Source organism: Rhincodon typus, chromosome 12, assembly GCF_021869965.1.
Source record: "Rhincodon typus isolate 14 chromosome 12, sRhiTyp1.1, whole genome shotgun sequence".
In the NCBI taxonomy this organism is placed as follows: Eukaryota; Metazoa; Chordata; class Chondrichthyes; order Orectolobiformes; family Rhincodontidae; genus Rhincodon; species Rhincodon typus.
In genome coordinates this window covers 34,100,383-34,124,466 of record NC_063343.1, presented here as the reverse complement: position 1 = coordinate 34,124,466, position 24,084 = coordinate 34,100,383, and the positions used below count along the sequence as shown (strand labels likewise).

The 24,084-nt window shown below is 39.1% G+C and overlaps 1 protein-coding gene across 2 annotated transcripts in view; it reads left to right on the top strand.

The window, feature by feature from the left end:
- The window catches only part of ecscr (endothelial cell surface expressed chemotaxis and apoptosis regulator), a 29,242-nt gene extending 11,711 nt beyond the window's left edge, over positions 1-17,531 (top strand). The window contains exons 3-11 of one of the 2 annotated variants that reach the window (XM_020529879.2): positions 2,725-2,835; positions 7,813-7,917; positions 10,651-10,749; positions 12,263-12,337; positions 14,843-14,944; positions 15,284-15,320; positions 15,439-15,506; positions 15,594-15,688; positions 17,272-17,531. In XM_020529879.2, the coding sequence (XP_020385468.2) occupies positions 2,725-2,835; positions 7,813-7,917; positions 10,651-10,749; positions 12,263-12,337; positions 14,843-14,944; positions 15,284-15,320; positions 15,439-15,506; positions 15,594-15,688; positions 17,272-17,280 (701 nt within the window). In that variant the 3' untranslated portion in view covers positions 17,281-17,531. The remainder of the gene's footprint in view (positions 1-2,724; positions 2,836-7,812; positions 7,918-10,650; positions 10,750-12,262; positions 12,338-14,842; positions 14,945-15,283; positions 15,321-15,438; positions 15,507-15,593; positions 15,689-17,271) is intronic. The other variant, XM_048603729.1, reaches the window with a different exon arrangement.
- Positions 17,532-24,084: the final 6,553 nt, after the last annotated feature.

Below are 24,084 nucleotides of genomic sequence, written 5' to 3'. Positions count from 1 at the left end.
GCAAAGAGTTCCAAATTCTAATAGGTGAAACTTTTTTTGCATCACTCTCAATTCTTTTTGCAATACTCTTAAATATTTGGCCTCTTATTACTATATCACGTACAAATAGAAGCAATCTAAGATGAAGCGTCTCAATATAAATACTCATTCCTGATAACATCTGAGTGAACGTAAAGGACAACATTTTCTCTCTTTTTGATACTTCAAATAATACTGTCTAAAATTATATACAACACAGTCTAGCTGTGATTTAATTAAAACCTGAGACAGGCTCAATATTATGTCTCTGCTTTTCTGTTATACACCACTAGAATCAAAGCTGATGTTTCCTATTTCCTTTGAATGATCTTATGTGTGCTGCCACCTTTGCTGATTCATGTTATTCCTGTAAAATCTCCTCATTGGGTCTAAAGTTTCTGTCCCAAATACTAATGGCACGCAACAACTCAAATAACATTCCATATAATGTGGTACCCTTTAATAAATTTCTAAGTAATACTACTCACTCACAATGACACTGGTTTCTGAGAAATCCCATAAACTAGGGTATATCTCAAGTGGTCAACCCATCAACAGTTGTCCTGGCCTGTCGTCCTTTGTGACCTATCTGCTCTACCCACCTGCAGTGGTGGTTCGTTCACAAGGTTGTTTCTTTATACCCCTTTCCTTTCCTTGCTATGACCATGCCATATAAGGTAACACTTGTTTTATCCCATCCATTGATTTCAATGATGTTGCTGCCCTGTTTGAAGCTATCACCAGATGTATTTTCTCTGGATCCTTTCTTCAAGGCCATGCTTGACTAAATACAAGCAATTGTTTAAGATGTTACCTCTAATATATCGTAATGATTGAGTGTGGGTAACAGTTTTCCAATCACAGAAAAAATGTCCTTCATGGCTCATGCACCATATAAAACTATTAGTAATTACTATTGGTGTGACCAATAATTTTGCATCCTGCTTACCTGTCCTTATGCTTATAATGCAGTTCTTTAGCCATGTTACCAATTACTTCCTCAGTGCGTATGCCACTGCCATGAGACGAATGTAGCTCAGAGAACTTCATCACAACCAGTTTACACTCATTAATAGGAAATAAATAAAAACATGGCTGCACAATTCAAGGTGATTGACACAAGAGTAAATAATACATCGGATCACAGACTTACTGTGAGTTGTATCTGTTTGTGTATATTCTTACGTGTCATGGTCATTATGCTCTTCTAATTCATTTATAACCATATCATGTAAGGTTTACTTTTCACTTAATGCATATGCTTGTTTCTAAGCTCTCTGTACATTTGACCATATCTGCCACTTCTTCATCCACTCAAGCTTCACCTATATCTTCCCGCAGTATTTTGTATCCAAAAGATAGTAATCAACTTTTTCTTACCACGTCCTAATTGAGTGGCACTAGATAATTTCAAAATTGCTCCCTCAGATCCAACATTGTATCCATTTATTTACATACACCAAACATAACAGGAGCCACCACCATCTACAGCTTTCCAGACCTCCAGTACAATAGATTTTCTCTTATCATAGTCTTAATTTGCCTTTTGCTATTCAACAATCTGCACACTTTATGCAATACTCCCTTTAATTTCATGTAGGAAAAGCTTCATAAATGCACCTTGAATATTTGTATAAACATCATCATTTTAATTTCAAATCTATCCTTATTTCAAGCAATTCTATAAGATTGATTCAGCATGCCCATCATTTAGAAAATCATACTGATGACCCCTGGTTAATTCTATTCTTTCAAAAGGTTTTAATGATTCTATTTTATTAACTCTAGTAATTTACAAAAAAATTTGTGAGCAAAACCAACTTATAAATATTTTCCTAACTTGTATCTGTCTTCTATTTCAAAGAAGTCACTTCTTGGGTTTAGTAATGGCGCAATGTCTGCTGAGTTTTGGAAAATTATAATCTCACCTCCTCTAAATGCCTTCCTACTTGCCTTAGGCTTCTACTTGTACACTAGCATATCCCTATAACTGGTCTCCCTTAAACATGAGCAGATCTTTTATGAAAATATTATCTATTACTGTAAAAAGACTGTCACAATAAACATGCTTCTTATTTCCAGTAAACAGTAAAGATTACACCATGAATACATTGAAGCAACTTTGTTAAGTATTTCGGTAAGAAAAAAAGTTTGAAAAGCATTCCAGCTCTATTAGCATCTGAAGGAGAAAAAAGAGGTTAAGCTTTAGGATGGACAGTTTTTTTTGCTACTTCTGATGAAGTGCCCTTTTCTTGCTTAATTATGAAAGGCCAGAATATGCCCCAGGGATGTAAGGGAAAACCTAATGGGGAATGATTGTAAAGAAAAGGATGATGGTATGTGTACACAGGGCTAATCATGACCCTGCCTTCATTGCAAATTGGACAACTACCCTACATTCTGGTGGAGTATTGGATCAGAAAAGTTACCTGTAAAACATCAAGGGAAATAAGCCCTCTGTGCCTTATGTCCCATCAGTATCCTTGGATGTGTCCTTGCCCACTTGCCCAGTGCACCTCCTCGCCCAGGTACCTCCACCATTTTCATTGCCTCACCTCCCAACATTAACAATTGCCCAGTGCAAAGCTGACAAGCAAAAATACTTCATTGTCTAATGGTGCCTATCTTCAAAAGCTATGAGTACATTACCATTGACTATTTCATTAATTGACAATAGAAAACTATTCTATGAATGTTATGCCCTAGGAACAACAAACACAGGAGAGACTGTTAAAACAACTTATTCAGAATCACCAGTGATAAGGGGGAAGACAAATACGCAAGATGCAGGTAGCCAGCAAACTACTAGAATTACAGGTAAGTGTTATTACATTTCAGCTTTCAATACGATTTATGAATTTGGCATCATACAAGTCATTACCTTTAAGGCCAGTTAGACTCCAAAGAAAGGGTTGTGTGCATTCTAGCAATGTGCACAATTATTTACTTCGGCAGCAAGAATAGTAAAGCAGAAGATTATTTAAAGGAGAGAGGCTACAGACTGCTGCAATACAGAGAGATCTGAGGGTTCTTGTACATGTATCACAAAATGTCAGCATGTAGGTACAGCAAATAAATATGAAGGCAAGCAGATTGTGAGCATCTGTTGCAGGTTTGCCTTGGCTTACTGTTTACTAGCCTGAAAGCCAGAGGCAACCACACCACAGCCATATTTCGGGCACAAAAAGTATGCTCCTCTGATTGAGTGTAAATTCCTTTCCCGGTAAATAATAATTTATTTTAAAATGCCTCCCCATGCATTAAACAATACAATAGATATCATATTTAAAAAGTTAAGATTAAATAACAGAGACAACAAGGTGCAGGGCTGGATGAACACAGCAGGCCAAGCAGCATCATAGGAGCAGAGAGGCTGACGTTTCGGGCCTAGACCCTTCATCAGAAAAGGGGGAGGGGAAGGGGGTTTTGAAATAAATAGGGAGAGAGTGGGAGGCGGATAGAAGAGGGATAGAGGAGAGGATAGGTGGAGAAGAAACAAACAGGTCGAAGAGGCGGGGATGGGGCCAGGAAAGGTGAGTGTAGGTAGGGAGTTAGGAAGGGGATAGGTCAGTCCAGGGAGGACGGACAGGTCAAGGGGGCGGGATGAGGTTGGTCGGTAGGAGATGGAGGTGCGGCTTGGGGTGGGAGGAGGGGATAGGTGGGAGGAAGAACAGGTTAGGGAGGCAGGGACGAGTTGGACTGGTTTTGGGATGCGGTGGGGGGAGGGGAGATTTTGAAACTTGTGAAATCCACATTGATACCATTGGGCTGCAGGGTTCCCAAGCGGAATATGAGTTGCTGTTCCTGCAACCTTCGGGTGGCATCGTTGTGGCACTGCAGGAGGCCCAGGATGGACATGTCGTCTGAGGAATGGGAGGGGGAGTTGAAATGGCTCGCGACTGGGAGGTGCAGTTGTTTGTTGCGAACCGAGCGTAGGTGTTCTGCAAAGCGGTCCCCGAGTCTCCGCTTGGTTTCCCCGATGTAGAGGAAGCCACACCGGGTACAGCGGATGCAGTATACCACATTGGCAGATGTGCAGGTGAACATCTGCTTGATGTGGAAAGTCTTCTTGGGGCCTGGGATGGGGGTGAGGGAGGAGGTATGGGGGCAGGTGTAGCACTTCCTGCGGTTGCAGGGAAAAGTGCCGGGTGTGGTGGAGCTGGAGGGGAGTGTGGAGCGGACAAGGGAGTCACGGAGAGAGTTGTCCCTCCGGAAAGCAGATAAAGGTGGGGAGGGAAAGATGTCTTTGGTGGTGGGGTCGGATTGCAGATGGCGGAAGTGTCGGAGGATTTCACAAGTTTCAAAATCTCCCCTCCCCCCACCGCATCCCAAAACCAGTCCAACTCGTCCCTGCCTCCCTAACCTGTTCTTCCTCCCACCTATCCCCTCCTCCCACCCCAAGCCGCACCTCCATCTCCTACCGACCAACCTCATCCCGCCCCCTTGACCTGTCCGTCCTCCCTGGACTGACCTATCCCCTTCCTAACTCCCTACCTACACTCACCTTTCCTGGCCCCATCCCCGCCTCTTCGACCTGTTTGTTTCTTCTCCACCTATCCTCTCCTCTATCCCTCTTCTATCCGCCTCCCACTCTCTCCCTATTTATTTCAAAACCCCCTTCCCCTCCCCCTTTTCTGATGAAGGGTCTAGGCCCGAAACGTCAGCCTCTCTGCTCCTATGATGCTGCTTGGCCTGCTGTGTTCATCCAGCCCTGCACCTTGTTGTCTCGGATTCTCCAGCATCTGCAGTTCCTACTATCTCTGATTCAAGATTAAATAACAGTTGTTTGGAAGTAAAGATTTTTAATACCTTAGGCAGAGGATGGCTGGTGTAAACAATGAAAGATTTGACAGAACTTGAAGGATTTTGTCAAGACAAATGACAAGGAACTTCTCTTGCAACAAAGCAATAATTTTGCAGCTCCCCAGTCGAGAGCTATTGTTAGCAAAGAGCACAAGTCAGAAATTCAAATATAAGTTTCAGGCCTGTCACTGACTGCCTCTCTCTGAAAGCATATGCCCTGCTGGAAAAATAGGATCATACAATGACAACAAAAACAGAAGTTGCTGGAAAAGCTCAGCAGTTCTGGCAGCATCCGTGAAGAAAAAATCAGAGTTAATGTTTCAGGTCCGGTGACCCTTCCTTAGAATGGGTCACTGGACCCAAAACGTTAACACTGATATTTTCTTCACAGATGCTGCCAGAACTGCTGAGCTTTTCCAGCAACTTCTGTTTTTGTTCCTGATTCACAGCATCTGCAGTTCTTTTGGATCATACAATGACCCCTCTAATCATAATGTATGGTACAACTTGATAAAAAGAATGCATATAAATTGAAATAATTTCCATTTCTCAACATACAGTGTAGGCATCTTTGTCTCATAAATATAAATTGAAACAGAAGATCCTATTATTTTATTATTTGCTAATAAGTACGTTGCAACCAGATGCCTGCAAAGTTGCTCATCCGTTATAGTTCCAGGTCAGATACCACATACAGTTAAGTTCCCAAGGTAAGGAGGGTGAACTGGTTCCTTTCATTCAGTCACTTATCCCTTCTGTTGGTTACAACAAGGTTAATTTGGAAAGGATTCCTTCACTTCTGGATTCCTTCTCCCAGACTAAACTTTAAATAGGAGCCAATTTAACAAATCTTTTTTGAATTACCAAAAGGAGTGAGTTTAATCTTTACTAGATTTAAGAAGAAATGCTAACACAACCCACACAGGGCAGAATTTTTCCAGAGCATGAATGAAATGGGTTATGTCTGAAAAATTGGGAGAGATGTCCAGTGAGGCCTTTCTCAACATTGACACTGAAAAGTCATATTTTCAAACTAAATCTCAGACTTCGAGATAAGATTCTTGCTAGTGAGCAGGGAGAGGCTATTACTGGGATTATCATTCTCATTATTTTTACTTATTTACAACTTGTTTATGGGATGTGGACATCACTGGCTACCATGCATTTATTGTCCATCCCTTTATTGCCCTTGAACTAAATAGCTTCTCAGCCATTTCAGAGGCCAATTAAGAGTCAACTACATTGTCTGTGATGGGAGTCACATGTGGGCCATGTAAGGATGGCAGATTTTCTTCCCTGAGGATATGAGTGAACCAAATGAGTTTTTACAACAATGAACAGAGACTGAAAGTTTGCCATGAGACAAGCTCTTCAAATCCAACAAGCTGGGGTCTTTTCCTGTTTGGGGCTGAGCAGGAATGAGACAAAAAAATAGGTTGAGATAGAAGTAGGTGACACAGCTTTTAGTGCTGGTGCAGGTTGGATAAAGCTGTCCCAAGTGAGTGAGTTAACAGCACAGGGAACATGCAGGATTTACAGTGTGACAATTTCCCTTGGTCTATCATGTCTGGGGTGAATGTTGCCAATTGCACAGAGCAGCTCTGCAGTACCAACATTTGGTATGTTGTGCAATGGCCTTTTAAATATGGTCCTGGTACTAGGGATCTCAGGATATCCTGGCAGCAATGAATACTTTCGCCTACGATGAGCAGGAAATTCAAGATAACATCAGATGGCTGGGGTGCATAGATTCATGGAATGTAGTTGATGAAGCGGTTTAGGGACAATTGAATGAGAAAACTTGCTCCTCCATTGAATGCAATGAAAATGACAATTTTGGCAAGATTCAGCCCATTTGCACACAGATTAGAAATAGGAGGTGAATCTAAACAAAATGTTAAAACCGGGTAATTCAGTTCTATCTGAATTGTTCAACATTACAGGAATATTAGATTACACCAGTAAAGTTGACTTTGGCAGTTGAACAGTCGATTTGTGAGGTCCTAGGCTTTATGTGCTGATTGAAGTTCCTTTCTCCTGATACCTTTTCTTAATAACTGCTGCCAGCATTCGAAGAGAGGCAGATACTTCATTTCTTTACCTGTGGTGCAGGGATGCTTACAAGCTGGTCTCAGACTGGGATTTCCATAGCATATTAGGCACACAGTAGTTCACAGCAGCTTAATAAAACCACACACTAGTGGCCAAATTCTCTTTTAAGCCTTTCTTAAATTAATTCACAGGATGAGGTCATCACTGGCTAGGCCAGCATTTATTACCCATCCCTAATTTCCCACAGGGTAGTTAAGAGTCAATCACTTTGTTGTGGATCTGGAGTTACATGTAGGACAGACCAGGTAAGGATGGCAGTTTCCTTCCCTCAAGGGCATGAGTGAACCAGATGGGTTTTTTCCAAAAGTTAGAAATGGGTTTGTGGGCATCATTAGACTCTTAATGCCAGATTTTTTTTTTAACTGAATTCACACTCCACTATCTGCCATGATGGGATTTGAACTCAGGTCCCCATAGCATTACTTGGGGCTCCAAATTAAGAGTCCAGTGATACACTCGGCCATTGACTCCCTGTACCTCCATAGCCCCTTTTTTGTATATTCCTGGAAGAGGAAACCACAAAAAGTATTTGCAAGAGGTGGGTCTCTGCCAAGGGGTGGAAGGTGGTGGAGTGGTAATCATTACTATCATTATCTCAAGTTGCTTTCCCTATGTTGTCTCTGAACTTTCTTTGACACCTTTATGTGTTAAATACCATAGATTCCACAATATTTTTTGTTTAGCAGCCAGCCACTGAATTGACAGGTATTTTGTTACAACAGGTGCCTGTTGTATTCGTCTATCCTAAAAAAAAGCACATTTTGGAATTAAGGATTAAAAATGCCGTAGTGTTTTAGGCTTCTAACACAGTGTTGTAACAATTGCTTTGAACTGTTGTGAGTATTTTTATCATAATCAGAAATACTTTTCATTTTATAGTGTCAAGTATTTCTTCAGTGACAGACACTTCTACAATTGTACCATCTACAGGAAGCAAAAACGCAACATTTGAAACAATAACCCCTGAGAAGAATGAAACAGCAGGTAAAACCTGTCATTACCTTAAAATGTTGGTACCTCAATGTAATGTAAACAATCCATCTATAGTGGTCATTTTAGGTTTGATGTGGGGTTGACAGAGATTAAAGATTTCTCCATCTGAATGTTCTTAACACTGACACAAGAGAACAGTTGATGCTTGATGAGGTGAATAGCCACTACTGGGCGTATTGTAAGGGGTCTTTTATGCAGCAATGCTTGAGCCCAATAAAATGGTGAAGGCAGATCTCCCACTCAAGATAGTCTCATTCATTTTATCATGAAGCGACTGAAGGATTATAATGAAGTGTCTTAGCCATCCAAATTTTTGGAGCATGACCCACAGGGCTGCGTGATTTGCTGAAACAAAATGTTTTGACTAACTTGATGAATGAAGACTTCCTAGTGTTCATCCTGACATTTGCCTTGACTTTGTCTGCCAAAAGAGAAATGTTGCAGCTTCTTATGAAATGTCTAAAGTGACAATGTGTCTCTGGTAGGATTTACTCAGTCATAGAGATGCATTTTGGAGGAATTTAGGTATGAGTAATACTGTAAATGGCAGAACCCTTAGGAGCATTAACATACAGATGGATCTGGGTATGCAAGTCCACAGTTCGCCAAAAGTGGCAACACATTGGCCAAGGTGATTAACAAGACAAATAGAATGCTTGCCTTCATTGGCCAGGCGTCGGGTACAAGATTTGGCAAACCATGTTGCAGCTATATGAAACCCTTGTTAGGCCACATTTGGAGTATTGTGTGCAGTTTTGGTTGCCACATTACCAGAAGGACATGGAAGTTTTGGAGACAGTGCAGAGAAGGTGCATCAGGACGTTGCCCTGTCTCAAGGGCATTGGCTATGAGGAAAGGTTAAAAAGACTAGGATTGTTTTCACTGGAAAAATGGCGGCTGAGAGGAGAACTGATAGAGGTCTACAAAATTATGAGAGGCATAGATGGGGTGAATAGTTAGAGGCTTTTTCCCAGGGTTGAAGTTTCAATTACAGGGAGCACAGGTTCAAGGTGAGAGGGGGAAAGTTTAAGGGAGACTTTTGATGGAAGTTTTTCACAGAGAGTGGTAGAAGCCTGGAATGTACTGCCAGAAGAGGTGGTGGAAGCAGGTATATTGGCGATATTTAAGAGATACGTGGATGCTTACACGGATAGGGAGGGAATAGAGGGTTATGGACCAAATAAGGGCAGAAGGTTTGTTTTTTAGTTGAGTTAGGGCATGGTGATTGGTACAGGCCTGGAGGGCTGAAGGGCCTGTTCCTGTGCTGTACTTCTCTTTTGGTCTTTGATCTTTTCTAGAGAATGTACTCCACGACAAATATTTGTAATCGACAGTATACAGATGATTGCGGTATTTTGCATTCTACGCAAGACTTGAAAGTCACTCTCACTCTCTTCAATGCTGCACACGGAACCCAGCCTGTCCCTGAATATTTCGAAAACAAAATTCTTTTATCAACCCTCATATAGTCAGCCTAATATTTTACCTCCCATACATGCTGAAGGAGACACTCTGGAATATGTTGAGCACTTACCATTTTCTCAACAGGTGGTCAGCAATGAGAAGATCCAACACTGATCAGATGTTCCAGTTTAACTTTCTTCAAACTGCAACAACAAAAACCCAACAAAAGTCCTAGTTTACAGAGCAGTTGTCATTTCAGTACTACTGTGGTGTCCAGTTTTGTCTGTGTATCAGTGATGCATAAGTGTATCACAGACAGCTCATCAGCAAAGTTCTGCTGTATCTTCCAGGTTCAATATAAGGAACATAAAACAAACATTAATGTCCACCTTGAAGCCAGCTCCACAAGTATTGAGGTGAACTTCTTTCAACTTCAGAGGCCTGGACACTATGTCTACACAGCCAAAATTCCATCAGGTCCTGTTTTCTCAACTCTCAAATGATCAATATTCCAGGGGAGGACAAAGAAAACTTTTCAAAGACATTCTGAAACTCTCCTTGAAACAAGGCAGTAGTGATATTAATTAATTCTCAGGACTTTTTACTTTTGTTCAGAATGAAAACAACATGCCCATCAAGCTGATTCACACTTTGAGGTGCACTGTCTTGATGGTAAGACCAGAAGAAAAGATGAATAAGTAAATTCTGCAATTTGGATCTCACTACCTCATGAAGCATCCTGAGTTTTGTGCTCAAAGTCATGAAGGTCAAGAATTGGTTTATTCATTCACATAGTGATCGATGGTTGAAATTCACAGCTCTGAGTAGATATCATTATTGAATTAAAGGAAAAGTGTCACTAACAAAGCAATCAACATAATTTGCAAATGTGTGTATTTGAGCATATTTTTATTAAGTGATATTCTCATCAAAAAGACATTGTGATAAATAGGGACAGAAAATTCATTAAAATGGTTCCAGGTTCTTATTACAGCAAGCCAAACATGAAGACATGAGTTTGAAAGGTAGTATTCTGTATAACAGGGAAGGTTTAAGGATGAAATTTTGAGGCATGCAGCAGAAATTATTGCAGAAAATGTGTGAACAACATTGGTACAAATTAGAACTGAATACTTGAAGATAGAATATTTCCAACCCTTATTGGTCCCTGATTCCCAATAAATTGATGTTACATTTCTCAACTACAAAATTAGGCTCAAATTTTTAATCCTTGTTCAAATCCTCTGTCTCTACTCTTATTTGTTTGTATTTACAATTACTAATTGTATTGCACTTGTATTTACTTGATTTTCCTTACAGATAACACAACAACTGTTACTCAGTCAACACTTATCTCTGTGGCATCTACTAGACAGAATGTGTTCACTATGATGTCAACCAACAAGGCTGAATTAACAGGTAAAGACTCTCACTGAATTCACTCTGTGTTAAATCAACTCTGTATTAGGCAAGTGGCATATTGGTAATCTGCAAACTGGTAAATGCAAGCCATTGCGCTGGGGATCAGGATTCAAATTCCACCACGGCAGATGATGAAATATGTTTAGAAATGGCCAGTGGAAATGATGGAACCTTTCATCCTTACTGAAATGTCTCAACTGCAGTGAATAGGCAAGCTTCATGGTTTTTCCAGTATAAATCACTGACTCACCTCAGGGGTGGTTGCAGCAACATCCTTTTAGTTTCAGGCACTAAGTTTAACAAACACTTCATGAAAATATACTTCAAACATGTCTATTTACTTAATAAACATCTACCATCATTCTGTAAACAAAGAAAATAAATATTCTGCAAAATCTTTTGTCAGCCAGATGTGTATCTGAAGTGACTACCAATAAGCATTGTCAAGAGTAAGAATGTATATGAGAAATACCCCTGTCCCAGATCTAGGAAACACCTAAGTTAAACCAGAATGCTGCAATGGCATTGATGTTTAATAGGAGGAGGAGAGCATGTGGGCAACTTCATCAAGCAAGTCATGTCATGATGGAGAAGGAGTCCAAGATTTTGACACAACAACAGCGAAGGAATGGCAATATAGCTCAAGGCCAGGATGGTCTGCTGCCACTGTGCATCAGTGATAGACAGACTGAATGTTGAAAGTGCCAAGCAGACAGCTTTGACCTGGATGGTGTGAAGCTTCATCAGTGCAGTTGCACCCAGGCAATTGGAGATTATTCCATCACACTCTTGACTTGTGCCTCGTAGATGATAGATAGGCTTTCAGGAGTCAGGAGTTTAATTGTCACATAATTCCCAGCCTCTGATTTGCTTTTGCAATCACAATGTCTATATGGCTAATCCAAATCAGTTTATAGTCAATGGGAAGCCCAGCATGCTGACAATGGAGGATTATCAGGACACCTCCCACTGTATGTATTGTGCTACCACCTCTGGTGAGCCTGTCCTGTCAATGAAAAAAGATGCACCTAAGGCTGAGATGGTGACAGTGCTGTCTGAGACATTGTCTGCAAGGTATGATTCCATGAAAATTGATACCTCTCTTAATTTTGGAATAAGTCCCCTGATATTAGTAAGGGGAACTTTGCAGTGTTGACAGGCCTATGCGTATTAGTTGTTTCTGGTGCATGGTGAATGCCACACAGTCTATCCAGTTTCAGTCTTTTTATCAGAATTCCTAGTGGTCAGATACAATCATGCAGATTTAATACAGTATTTGAGAAACAGGTTTTCATACTTAATTGTGACTGTGAAATCTTCAATTCTATAAAAATAGTCTACAAATGTTTCTAATCATAATAGTTAAAAGCAATTGTATATTTGTAGTAACAGCCCAAAATTTGATAAGTACAGCTGAGATCAAAGTATCTTAGTTCTATGGTTTTTATTTTAATTGCACATTCAATAATCAACATGTTACTGATTATATCATATTGGTTCCTTTTGATAGATCCTGCACCTTGGTTAGAACCAACTTTAACTACTTCTGCAAATGGATCCAGTCCTTTGTCTGTACTAGCCTTTGGTAATTTTATGCTGTTGAATACACAATTCATTTGGCCAACATAACACTATCTTTTATGTTTGTGGCTCAATTGTCACAGGTAGTCGCCAAAGGTAGGGTAAAAGCAAAAACGTGGAGGTGAGCAAAATGGAAATAGATACTTATAAAGAAAACCAATTGGAATACATTTGAATACTGTGTGCAATTCTGGTCTCGCTGCTATGGGAAGGATGTTGTGAATTTTGAAAGAGTTCGGAAAAGATTTACAAGAATGTTGCAAGGGTTGGAGGGCTTGAGCTGTAGGGAGAGATGAATAGGCTGGGATTATTTTCCCTGGAGGGTCGGAGGCTGAGGGGTGACCTGATAGAGGTTTTTAAAATCATGAGGGGAATGGATAGGGTGAATAGCCAAGGTCTTTTCCGCAGGGTGGGGGAGTCAAAAAGTAGAGGGCACAGGTTTAAGTTGAGAGGAATGAGCTGGCAGAGGAAGTGGTGGAGGCCGGTACAATTACAACATTTAAAAGGCATCTGGTTGGGTATATGAATAGGAAGGGTTTAGAGGGAAATGGACCAAATGCTGGCAAATGGAACTAGATTTATCTAGGATATCTGGTCGGCATGGACAAGTTGGACCGAAGGGTCTGTTTCCATGCTGTATGACTCTATGACTCCATGATTCCCAATTTTGGTTTTTTTTTATATGTTAGAGATCTAGGAATAAATCTTGCTGTGCTCTGTTCCTGATACAAAGGACCAAGTTATCAGTACTGAGGTAGTTAGTTCAAGTCAGGAAATTTCCTGACTCACTGAAGCTGCCTCAGTAAATAGTGTGCCACTACGTGCAATTTTTGCTTAGGGAAAGCAGGATCGATAAGTTGGATGTATCAGCCCTGGGAGGGGTCACAAAAGCAAATGACTGCTAAGTTGAACTCATAGGAAGGCCAACCTCAGTTCTCTGGGACTTCACTCCAGTTTTCTTTTTAGGTAAGATATTAGGCCCTCTAGTCTTGTCTCCTGTTAAAAACAACCAACTTTCTATTCAGATTGCAGTCCAAAGACAGTTAATTGCCTCTGTAGCAACTAAATCAGATGTGAACAAAGAACCTCCTGCTGAAACACAGCCAACTATCACTCATGATATTAATAATAGCCCTTAGGTAAAGGTCAACAAAGAAATCTATTGAATCAACATGACCAGCTGCTATTTTTTTCTGACCTACACCTAGCAGTTCCACATAAGTTTTTTTTAACTCTCAGTGATAGCTGCAGCCTATTGTGTATGTGTCAATTCTTTGATCGTTTTGCCTTAACCCCTTTCTCTTGCCTTTTCCCCATACTCTTGCACAATGCTTCTATTTAAATAATCATCTAATGTCTTCCTAGTGCCTCAATTGAATCTGCTCTCCCAAACTTCCATGCAATGAATTCCATCCTAATTCCTTATTGTGTGAAAATGTTCTTTCTGACCTCTCATTTCCTTTTTCCGCAAAATGTTTTGAACCTGGGCCCCTTCCACCTTTTTAGGAGTCCTTTTACACGTTGGAACAGTTTCTTTCTACCTGCTATGTCCAGACTCCTCATTATTTTGAAATCTTCTAATAAATCTCCCCTCACTTTTCTTCCCTCCAAGAAGAATAGTCCCAATTTTTTTCCCAATCTTTCCTCATAACTGAAGTTTTTTATCCCTCGAACCATTCTTGTAAACCTCATCTGCACTCTCTAAAGCAGTCATACGTTTAATAACATGTGACACCCAGAACAGTACATAATACATAGTACACAATTAAGTCGTGTCCTATATAGGTTCAACATAAAAATCCTTGCTCTTGTACTCTATGGCCCTATTAATGAAGCCTGAAATACTGTAATATTTATTAACAGCTCTCTCAACCAGTCCTGCCACTTTGAATGACATATGCATGGACTTATGCATGGTATTTCCACAACCGTTAGAATAATACTCTTTCTTTTAAATGTCTCTCCATGTGTGTTGTACCAAAATGTATCACTTTAGTCTTCCCTGCATTGAACTTCATCTGTCACCTGTCCTCTCACCGCACCAACTTGTCAATTTACTTTTCGGGTTCCTCCTCAAAGTTTACAATTCTCCCATGTTTGTATCATCTATGAACTTTGAAATTGTACCTGTCCTTGAAATTGTCCAGGTCTAGGTGATCTGCCTAATGGGAAAAGTAAGAGTCCCAAAACCAATCCCTGGAGAATTCAACTTCTAATCTTCCTCCAGCCAGAAAAAAAACCTATCAACCATTCACTGTGTCCTATCCATCAGCCAACTGTATAACCATTTGTTCCCGTCTCCTTTATTTCATGGTCTATAATATTCCTCAAAAGTCAGTTGTGTGACATTGTCTTAAACACCTTTTTGAAGTCCATTGATTTAATTGTGTTTATGTTAATCTTAATTACTTGTCTAATAATTTAGCATCAACTTCTTAAATATCATATTGAAATTATCTTTATAAGATCTAGCATTTCCACCTTACAGATATTTTGTATATGCTTTCAGCTGTGATCATCCTGATCTTGATCCTTGTAATAGTTGTGGTGATCCTCTTCAGTGTCATCAGTCTGCGATTTAAATGTTGTGATTTTCAGGATGCATCACAAGGTAGCCAACCCATTTACGATACTTTACTGCCAAAATTTACCGAGAGCTAACCAATATAGCAGCATGTATTTTATCAATAAGATTGTCTTTAAAACTCGAGTCATGAAAAAATACAACTTTACATTTTTAGTATATAAATTTCAAACCATGTTTTGTAACGTAATATATGACTTATTTAATGACTAGAAACTATCAGCTATTATACTCACTACATTTTTCAGAAAAAATATATAAGCAGCTACTGTAAAAGGATGAAAAAAAGAAACTATTCATTTCAGTGTTTTGTTCATATCTTGCTATTCATTCTTTGATAGGTTCACATTTTTTTTAATTCTATAGATATAAGGAAGGCAAGGAATGCTGCACCATCAGAAAGGTAAGTTACATTTAGATAATTCAATATCACATCGAACAATTTGTTAAAAATTGAAAAGTTATAATTGATACAGATATTACTGATTTTTAAAAATCTGTATAATTGCATTTTCCCTCAGCTCTCAGGCTAATGGAGAAAAAGAGAGCATTACTCTGGTTTCAATGCGAACTCTAAGTACTGAAACTGGTACGTAATTGCAGAGTACATCATTCAGAATATTTTGTTCCTGTTGTAATTGGATTCTGCAATGATTATAATTTTGTTGTACTTCAGGAGGACCAGAACCATCAATGCAGGGATCTCTTCAGAATGATGCCATTGAAGCTGGTGAGACTGATAAACACTTCCAACAAATAAATAACACAAAGGTATGTTTTTTTTTAAACATTAAAATACATTGTTGATCATTGTAAGCTGAACTGTAAGGTGTATATAAATTCTTCCTTGCAAAATATTCAGTTTTTTTCAGCTACCCAACATGTGAAGACAAATCTTTTTTTCAATTCACCCTCTCATCCCACATAATTGTTCTTCTTCTGAAATAGGAATAGCATATTATTACAATTTAATGCTAATCTATCTCATGAAACAAGTCTGAGTCCCCAATAGTGAGAAAAGTCACTTCACTATCCTTCCAGAATTCTTTTCCATTTAACCGGGTTTAGGTGGAACATAAGAGAGATAGTAAATCTAATTATATAAAATATAAGGGAGGAAAATTATTTCTTTGGTGTTATTTACCAATTTTTTTTTTAAGATAAAGGATAATAAATCATTTCTTACCGAATTAACAGAGTACCATTAAACTGGCAACCAAGTATAATTTCCTGGCTGGGAGAGGGGTAGAAGTGAGGAAAACAGACAACGGATAGGAGCAGGAATAAGAGACGGAGGAGGAAAGATGGAAGGAATCAGAAGAGAGGTGGACAGGAGGATCAACTAGGATAAGGAAAACGTGAATTGATAGAAGGGAGAAATACAGGAGAAGTGATAAATGAGGGAAAAAGAGGGAAGCACAGTGAAATGAAGACAATAGACGAGAAGAGGAGGGAAGTGAAGGATAAATGCAAGTAGGAGGAGGGGATTGAAAGATACAGAAAGAAGAGCAGGACAATGTAAGGAAGGAAGGAAGAAGGAAGGGGAAAGGGATGAAAGTAAGTGTAGGGAATGAACAATGGAAAAGAAGAAGGAAAAGGCATATGGGAAAAATAGATATGAAGGAAAGGAAGAGAAAGAGGGAGATATCACATTTGTGGATCAAAAGTTGCTGCCACTAATCATCTTTTTTTTAATGATATGGGCCTAATTGATTTGTATTTGGACAGGATCAACTACTGCTAAGACTGAACAAACGGCTTTTGTCTTTAACATGATGACAATCAGTTACAAGTTGCATGAGTTCATTAGACAACGAATGGACTACTAAGGAGACTTGTAGACATGCATCTGCACTCCACGAGATCCTAAGATATTCTGCCTTACCCCTAGCTGTGACTGTATGATGTCATGAGATTATGCAGAGATTAATGCAGTCTCTAACATTAACCCTTTGAGAAACATTACCTTAAACATCAGGAAAGTGAGCAATTGAAGAGTGAGAGTGGGTAGGAAATGTGCACTTAACTGTTGTCTCTGTAATGTTATGTGTTGTTTCATTAGTGTACGTCACATATTGTTACATTCATGGGGTCCTTACAAGTGCAGCACCTTTGGAATCTTGTGGTCACTCACCATTTTAAATATATAATAGACACTATCTTTTAAAAATATTATTTTATCATAATTAGAAGACCAGCTGCTGGAAATGTTTGGAGATCCAAGATAGTATATATGTTGAGTGATGTTTTCTGCTTCTTATTATTGACTTATCGATAGTCATGATGGCTATGTCATTACTGTAAACTGTTTCTTGTTATTGTTATTTATTAACCCTTTTGGTACTCTATTTCAGTTGGTATAAAGAAATTGACAGAGGCCAATGCTGCAGATAGGAATAAACTATGGAGAAACATGGACTGAATCTCACAATACAACTTAGACAACTCATTCCATTCATCTTCTTTATTAGTAAATAGTTCTAACAATTTTTTTAAATAAAACAACATCTGAAAAGTTTCTTGCGTTATTATGGACTAATATGTGACCTATATTCCAGAGTGCTTCACCATTTTGGGAGCTAAAATAACATTAAATAAGCTGCAACTTTGTAAATTATTGTTTTGTTAATTATCATTTCTGTCAACAGATGTCTAAAGAATAATGATGACTAAACAAGATGAAACATTGAGAAATTTAAATATATGCTATTTGAATTTGTTTGATTATTATACATGTTACAGAGGCATGTCCTCAATTTGGAGGTTTGATTTGTCCTGAGATGATTAGATTCAGAGAGGGAAATAGGGCTTAACTTTGCTTCTAAAATTCTGCTTACTCATCTTGGCAAATCTGTATACACAAAAATGCCACTGCTGTTATTGAAAAGACAATTAGTTACAAAATGCAATACAACAAATGCATGTAACCAAATACATGAAGTGAAATACAGTAATTATTTATTTAATACATTTGGACATATTTAGTTCTTTCATGACTCCCCGCTCCAAAAAAAACTGCATCATATCCATTTCCTTTAGGAAGTATAAAGTAATTCTCCAGCAAAGACACATAAAAATAATGGGGTGAATGTAGCTAGAATGTGGAGCCTAGAATTGTGGTAGGAGCCTATAGACCAGGCTTTGTCCTACACTGCTTTAAAAGTACATGCTAGGTCTCGTGAAATAAGGTTGAACATCACTGCTTGCTGACCATCTCAATCCAAACCTTACAAATAAATAATGCAGCAATGAGGGGCCGATCTGGGGATTCACAGGAAGGATTGGCTCAGGCCTATCAAAGATTTATGTAAAATGGAGGCTGGTAAGCCAGTGAGTTGAGACCTATTAACTCCAGAAAGATGCCAGTGAATATCATCTAGGGGAATATAGGCCAGGGACACATTGTGGATCCTTGAAAAAGAATGATAGCACATTTCAAATCATGAGAGATCAAGGGTGATCTATATAGAATTTCTTAGAGAGTGGTCTGGGCAGCCCCAAAGACTGCCAGGTATGGACATTCCCAGCAGTCTGATATAGAAAGGTTCTAGTGATCTGGAATGCATTGTCCCCATTATAAATTACCTCCCCTCATATTTATCCTACTGGGTTCCTGGAGTCTGCACTAAACAGCAGTATTTGGCTGGAGCAGCATTAATTGCCCAACACTTATTGCCCGATAGAACATGGTGGTGAGCTGCCTTCTTGAGGTGCTATAGTCCAAAGAGTGTAGGTATGCCCACAATAGTGTTAAGAAGCGTGTTCTAGGATTTTGACCCAGTGACAATATAGCAATGGTGATATCATTCCAAGCCAGGGTGATATCTGGCTTAGAGTGGAACTTGTAGGTAGTGGTTGCCCCATGTATCTGTTGCCCTTTTCCTTCTAAGTAGAAGAGATTACAGGTTTGGACAATGCTGTCGAAGGAGCCTTGACAAGTTGTAGATGATATGCACTGATGCCATTGTGCATTGGGGTGAATGAGGTACCACTCAAGCAGACTATTTTGTCCTGGATCGCCGTGAGCTTCTTGACTGTTGTTGGACCTCTACTCACCCAGGAAATTGGGGAGTACTCTATTATTCTCCTGGCTTAATGGTGAACACCCATTGGGGTTATAGGAGTTACTTGTTTACAAAATTCCCACTTTCCAAACTGTTCTTGTAATATCAGTATTTATAAAACTGGTTCAGTTCAATTGCCCCAAGGATGTTCAGAGTAGGGGTTCAGAGATGGTAGTGCATTGAATATGAAGATGAGATGAGATCTCCCTCTTGGTGGAGATGTCTGGCATTTGTGTGACAGGAATGTTACTTGCCATGTGACCTGCCCATGATTGGATGTTATCCAAGTCATGCTACATATGAACAATGGTTACTTTACTATTTGAAAAGTCATGAATAGTGCTGAAAATTGTGCAATTATCAGAGAACATCTCCACTTCTGACATAATGATGTTGGGAAAGTCATTAATAAGGCGGCTGAAGATGATTGGGCCGAGGGCACTACACTGAGGAACTCCTGCAGAGATCTCCTGGGGCTAAGCTGATTGACCTCCAATATTCACAACCATCCTTCTTTGTGCTAGGTATGATGATGGAGTATTTGCCCCCATTTCCATTGACTTCAATTTCGCTAGAACTCTTTGAGTAATGTTTGTAATCTACAGTTTTCCTGGGTAGTTAATTTTGTCTACCTATTCTTTGAAAAAAGAAATTAAAAGAAATAAATAAATGGTTTACAATTTACATTTTAATTTAGTTTCTTATTTTAGGAGTATAAAGTATAAGAACAATGACTTACCAAATCTTTGCTCTCCTGACTTCTGCACTGGATTGAAATAAAATGTTGAAATGCTTGAAACATTGAAATTTTGAAACGTGCAACTGTCAGAATTCATAAAGCTTCAAGAACGCAGAAATTACTGCTTGCAATACCAGGTTACATCTATACTTAATACATTCACAATACATTTCTTTGCCTGTTGTAAACCTTTTTCCAGTTATGGTAACTAATTGACCCACAAGTCCATTTGTGTTGAATGGCAAATGATGCTCTCCTTTCCCAGCTTTTTGCATTTCGATAATATCAAATTTGTTTGATTTTTGCTCCCAGAACCCATTACTGCATATTGTACTGTTCTAAGTACAGTGCAGTAATAACTAATGCAGTGCTAATAAATTGGCACTAAAAATTCCTTTTATTTGGGGGATTATGATAACTAAATTTTCATTTGTCTAATCAATGTAGGAACTCATGTCGATCAGTTTAGCTTCTCTTTGGAAAGCCCCAGTAAAGCCTTATACTTCTGTATCAAATGGTTTTTGTTGTCTCTTTTTTTGGAGGAGTATGGTAGCTGAATTTTAATTCGCCTAAACAACACACGTGGTCATGATGATCATTGTGATGTGTCACTCTCCAGATCAGAAAGCACAACCTAAGTTTTGTAACACTAACGTCACTCACAGTTTGGTTTTAGACTAAGAACACAAGATAGTTGAAACAAGGCCAGGTGATCTTATGTTTCCAGATTATCATTCTAACCATCCAATTACAGTAACAAATTATTTCCTAAATGATCTTTCCCAGCAACCAACTACCTCTCAGCTTGGTTCAATAATAACAATCTTACCCTTGAGTTAGTTAAATCATCAAATAATTTATGTAACAAATAATAACATTTCAGTACAAGAGAACATTGAATTAGAAGTGCAGATCATAGAGGGAGCGTTAAACTAAGTCCCCATCTAACCATTCTCGAGGCCGTAAAGCATTCATGCACTGCTTGAGGAGAAATACAGAGTTCTTCAAATGAGCTAGTTAGCATTCATCCCACAGATCGGATAAATACAGATTAAATAATTAGCTACATTTTTTCATTCATTTGTGGGATGTGGGCATTGCTGGCTGGCCAACATTTATTGCCCATCCCTAATTGCCCTTGAGAAGGTGGTGGTGAGCTGCCTTCTTGAACCGCTGCAGCCCACCTGTTGTGGGTTGACCCACAATGCCATTAGGGAGGGAATTATAGGAATTTGACCCAGCGGCAGCAAAGGAATAACGAGGTGTTTCCAAAGCAGGATGGTGAGTGGTTTGGAGGGGAACTTGAAGGTGGATATGTTCCCAAGTATCTACTGCCCTTGTCCTTCTAGATGGAAGTGGTTGTGAGTTTGGAAGGTGCTGTCTGAGGATCTTTGGTGAATTTATGCAGTGCATCTTGTAGATTATACACATTGCTGCTACTGAGCATCAGTGGTAGAGGGAGTGGATGCTTTTGTCCTGGATGGTGTCATACTCCTTGAGTGTTGTTACAGCTGCCCCCATCCAGACAAATGGGGAGTATTCCATCATACTCTTGACATGTGCCTTGTAGATGGTGGACAGGCTTTGGGGACACGAGAAATGAATTACTTGTCGCAGTATTCCTAGCCTCTGACCTGTTCTTGTAACCATCATGTTTATGTGGCAAGTCTAGTTAAGCTTCTGGTCAATGGAAATACCCAGAAAATTTATAGTGGGGTTTCAGTGATGGTAACACCATTGAAGGGGCAGTGGTTAGATTGTCTCTTATTGTTGATGATCATAGTCTGGCATTTGTGTGGGTCAAATGTTACTTGCCTCTTGTCAGCCCAAGCCTGGATACTGTCCAAAACCTGTTGCATGTGAACATGGACTGCTTTAGTGTCTGAGGAATCACAAATAGTGCTGATCATTGTGCAATCATCGGCAAACATCCCCACTTCTGACCTTATGATGAAGGGAAGGTCTTGATGAAGCAGCGGAAGATGGTTGGGCCTAAGACATTATCCTGAGGAACACCTGCAGGGATGTCCTGGAGCTCTTTTGCTGTTGTGGTATTGTGCTGTACAATTTGGGTGATATGTACATCATTCTGACTTCACATCCTTACTCATCACATTTCAACACAATTTACCAAATTGGATAAATACATAACTTCCCTGCTTCTGTCTAGTCCTTTAATAAAGATGTAACATCTTACCCAACCTAGTTTTTAAAATATTAGTTTGGCTAGAGTAAGACCAAAAGTCCCTTGCTAGATCCCTTTTTGGCACTGAATCCTGTTACAACATGTCAAATAGGTTCTTTTTAAGGCTGTATATTTTCTAGCCATCAGAATAGAATAAAATCACAAATGGCAATAAGAGCCAATTATTTAAGCAGTATCATTATTGTAAATAATTTTATGAGGTTATTTTAATACTTTCAGGTCTCACATAAACTTGAAGAAAAGTAGTATTTTAGTAAAGTATACCCTTACATCCAATATCATTTTAGGTCTTTTAGAAAAGCAGCAATTGAGTTGGTTCAGCTCAACATTAAAATCTGTGTGGTGATTTTTATAAACCACTTTCACATTGATTTCAACAGGTATGCCACAACTAAGTATGTCAATGGCAAAAAGCAGTTGTGCAAATAGTTTCTGTAAGATATTACTAATAATGCTAGTGGGATAATTATGGTGAACATTGTTTTTGCTGTCATTATGTTCACAAAATATAGATTCATGCTTATGAATAAAAACCCACTGTCATAAACACCCTGGATTTGTTGGGCAAAACATTTTTTTCTATAACATAAAATGTTAACTTCTAGGATGTGTTAGGTGTCAGGGTTCTGCAGAAAGTGGATAGGGAGAAATTTTCCACACATAAACAGATCAAGAACCAAGGATCACAGTTTTGAAGTGTTTTGCAAAAGAAGCAAATGTTAGGTGGAAAATATTTTTTCACACAGTGAGTAATTAGAGTCTGGAATGCACAGACTGTAATGTGGTAAAGACATGTTTAATTGACGCTTTCAGAAGGGCATTGGAAGATTATTTAAAGAGAAGTAAGTGTAGGGTTACAGGGAACAGGCAGGAGATTTGCACTAAGTTAAAATGAGGAGAGAGACAGGGCAGATATGATAGACTACGTGGCCTCCATAGTAGTCCTACATAGTAGTTTTGTGATTTTGTGATATTATTACACATTTGATCATTTCAAGCAATGGATTACAATTAAAAATGGATACATTTATTAATAAAACATCGTAATTATTATTATTAAATTGATATCCTACAAAGCATAGAATTCAAGTGCAGAAGCCATTTACCCTTTGTTTTGAATACATAGATCGATTATCTCAAGCAAAAAGCATTTATTATGTTAACATTTTAATTATCAATTAGTTAACTGTTATCATTGCATTGTCATTGGCCACCTACACTTAACAAATGCATTTGGAGTCATTTATTGTTAAATAGGATTTTATTCAATTTATTCTTCTTTATTTATATTGCTCAAATGAGCAGCAGTTAAATAGTAAGGCTAAATTTTCCCATATTTTGTCAAAAAATCATTTTCATCAATTTTCACAAAGGATTTCTCTCCACAAGCTTTAATGGCTTGTGTTATCGTCCCAAACTCGCCTCATCAACGACCTACCCTGTCATACCCCCATGGCCCCCTTTTGTCCGATGTTAGCTGGATTCTAACTCTCACCGTAGCCAGAAGTCACCCCTGCTGAGATATCCTGGAATAGACCAGCATCCTGTGTACCCAACCATACACTGGCACTCCAGAGCTGTCTTTCACCAGCAATGTAGCGGCACAGCAGCCAGAAACCCACACTGTCATGGCAAATGGGTGATATGGATGATGCTGCTTTGCATATACAATGCCATTCTCTTATCACAATTTCTGCTTAAACCACCAGGCCACACATCTCACCTGTCCTTAGCTATATCACATCTTACCACCCCGTCACTGCTGCTGTTTCTCCAATGTCAGTTGGAGACTAGCTTCTCATCATTGTTCAGTAAGGGACCATCATGTACAGGTAAACCTACAAATGATAATCTTTCATTTGCAACACCAAAAGCAAACAGAAAGAAAACAAACAGGAACTGCATTTTTCCCTCAGAATACAAACAAATTACTTGCATGTTGAACAACACCAATTCTACCATCAGTGAGTCATCACCGAGTTTTCATTTACTGTTACTGCCTGTCAATGAATTCCCATCTGACTTGTACCATCTGATGCAACTGCGCTGAGTCATGCACAACCTGATGTTCCTTCTGCTTAACATCCTCATCCTTCCACGTCGTAACACTGTTCCCACTCTCCCAGTTTCTCAGTACCCATCACATCCCCTCATTGCC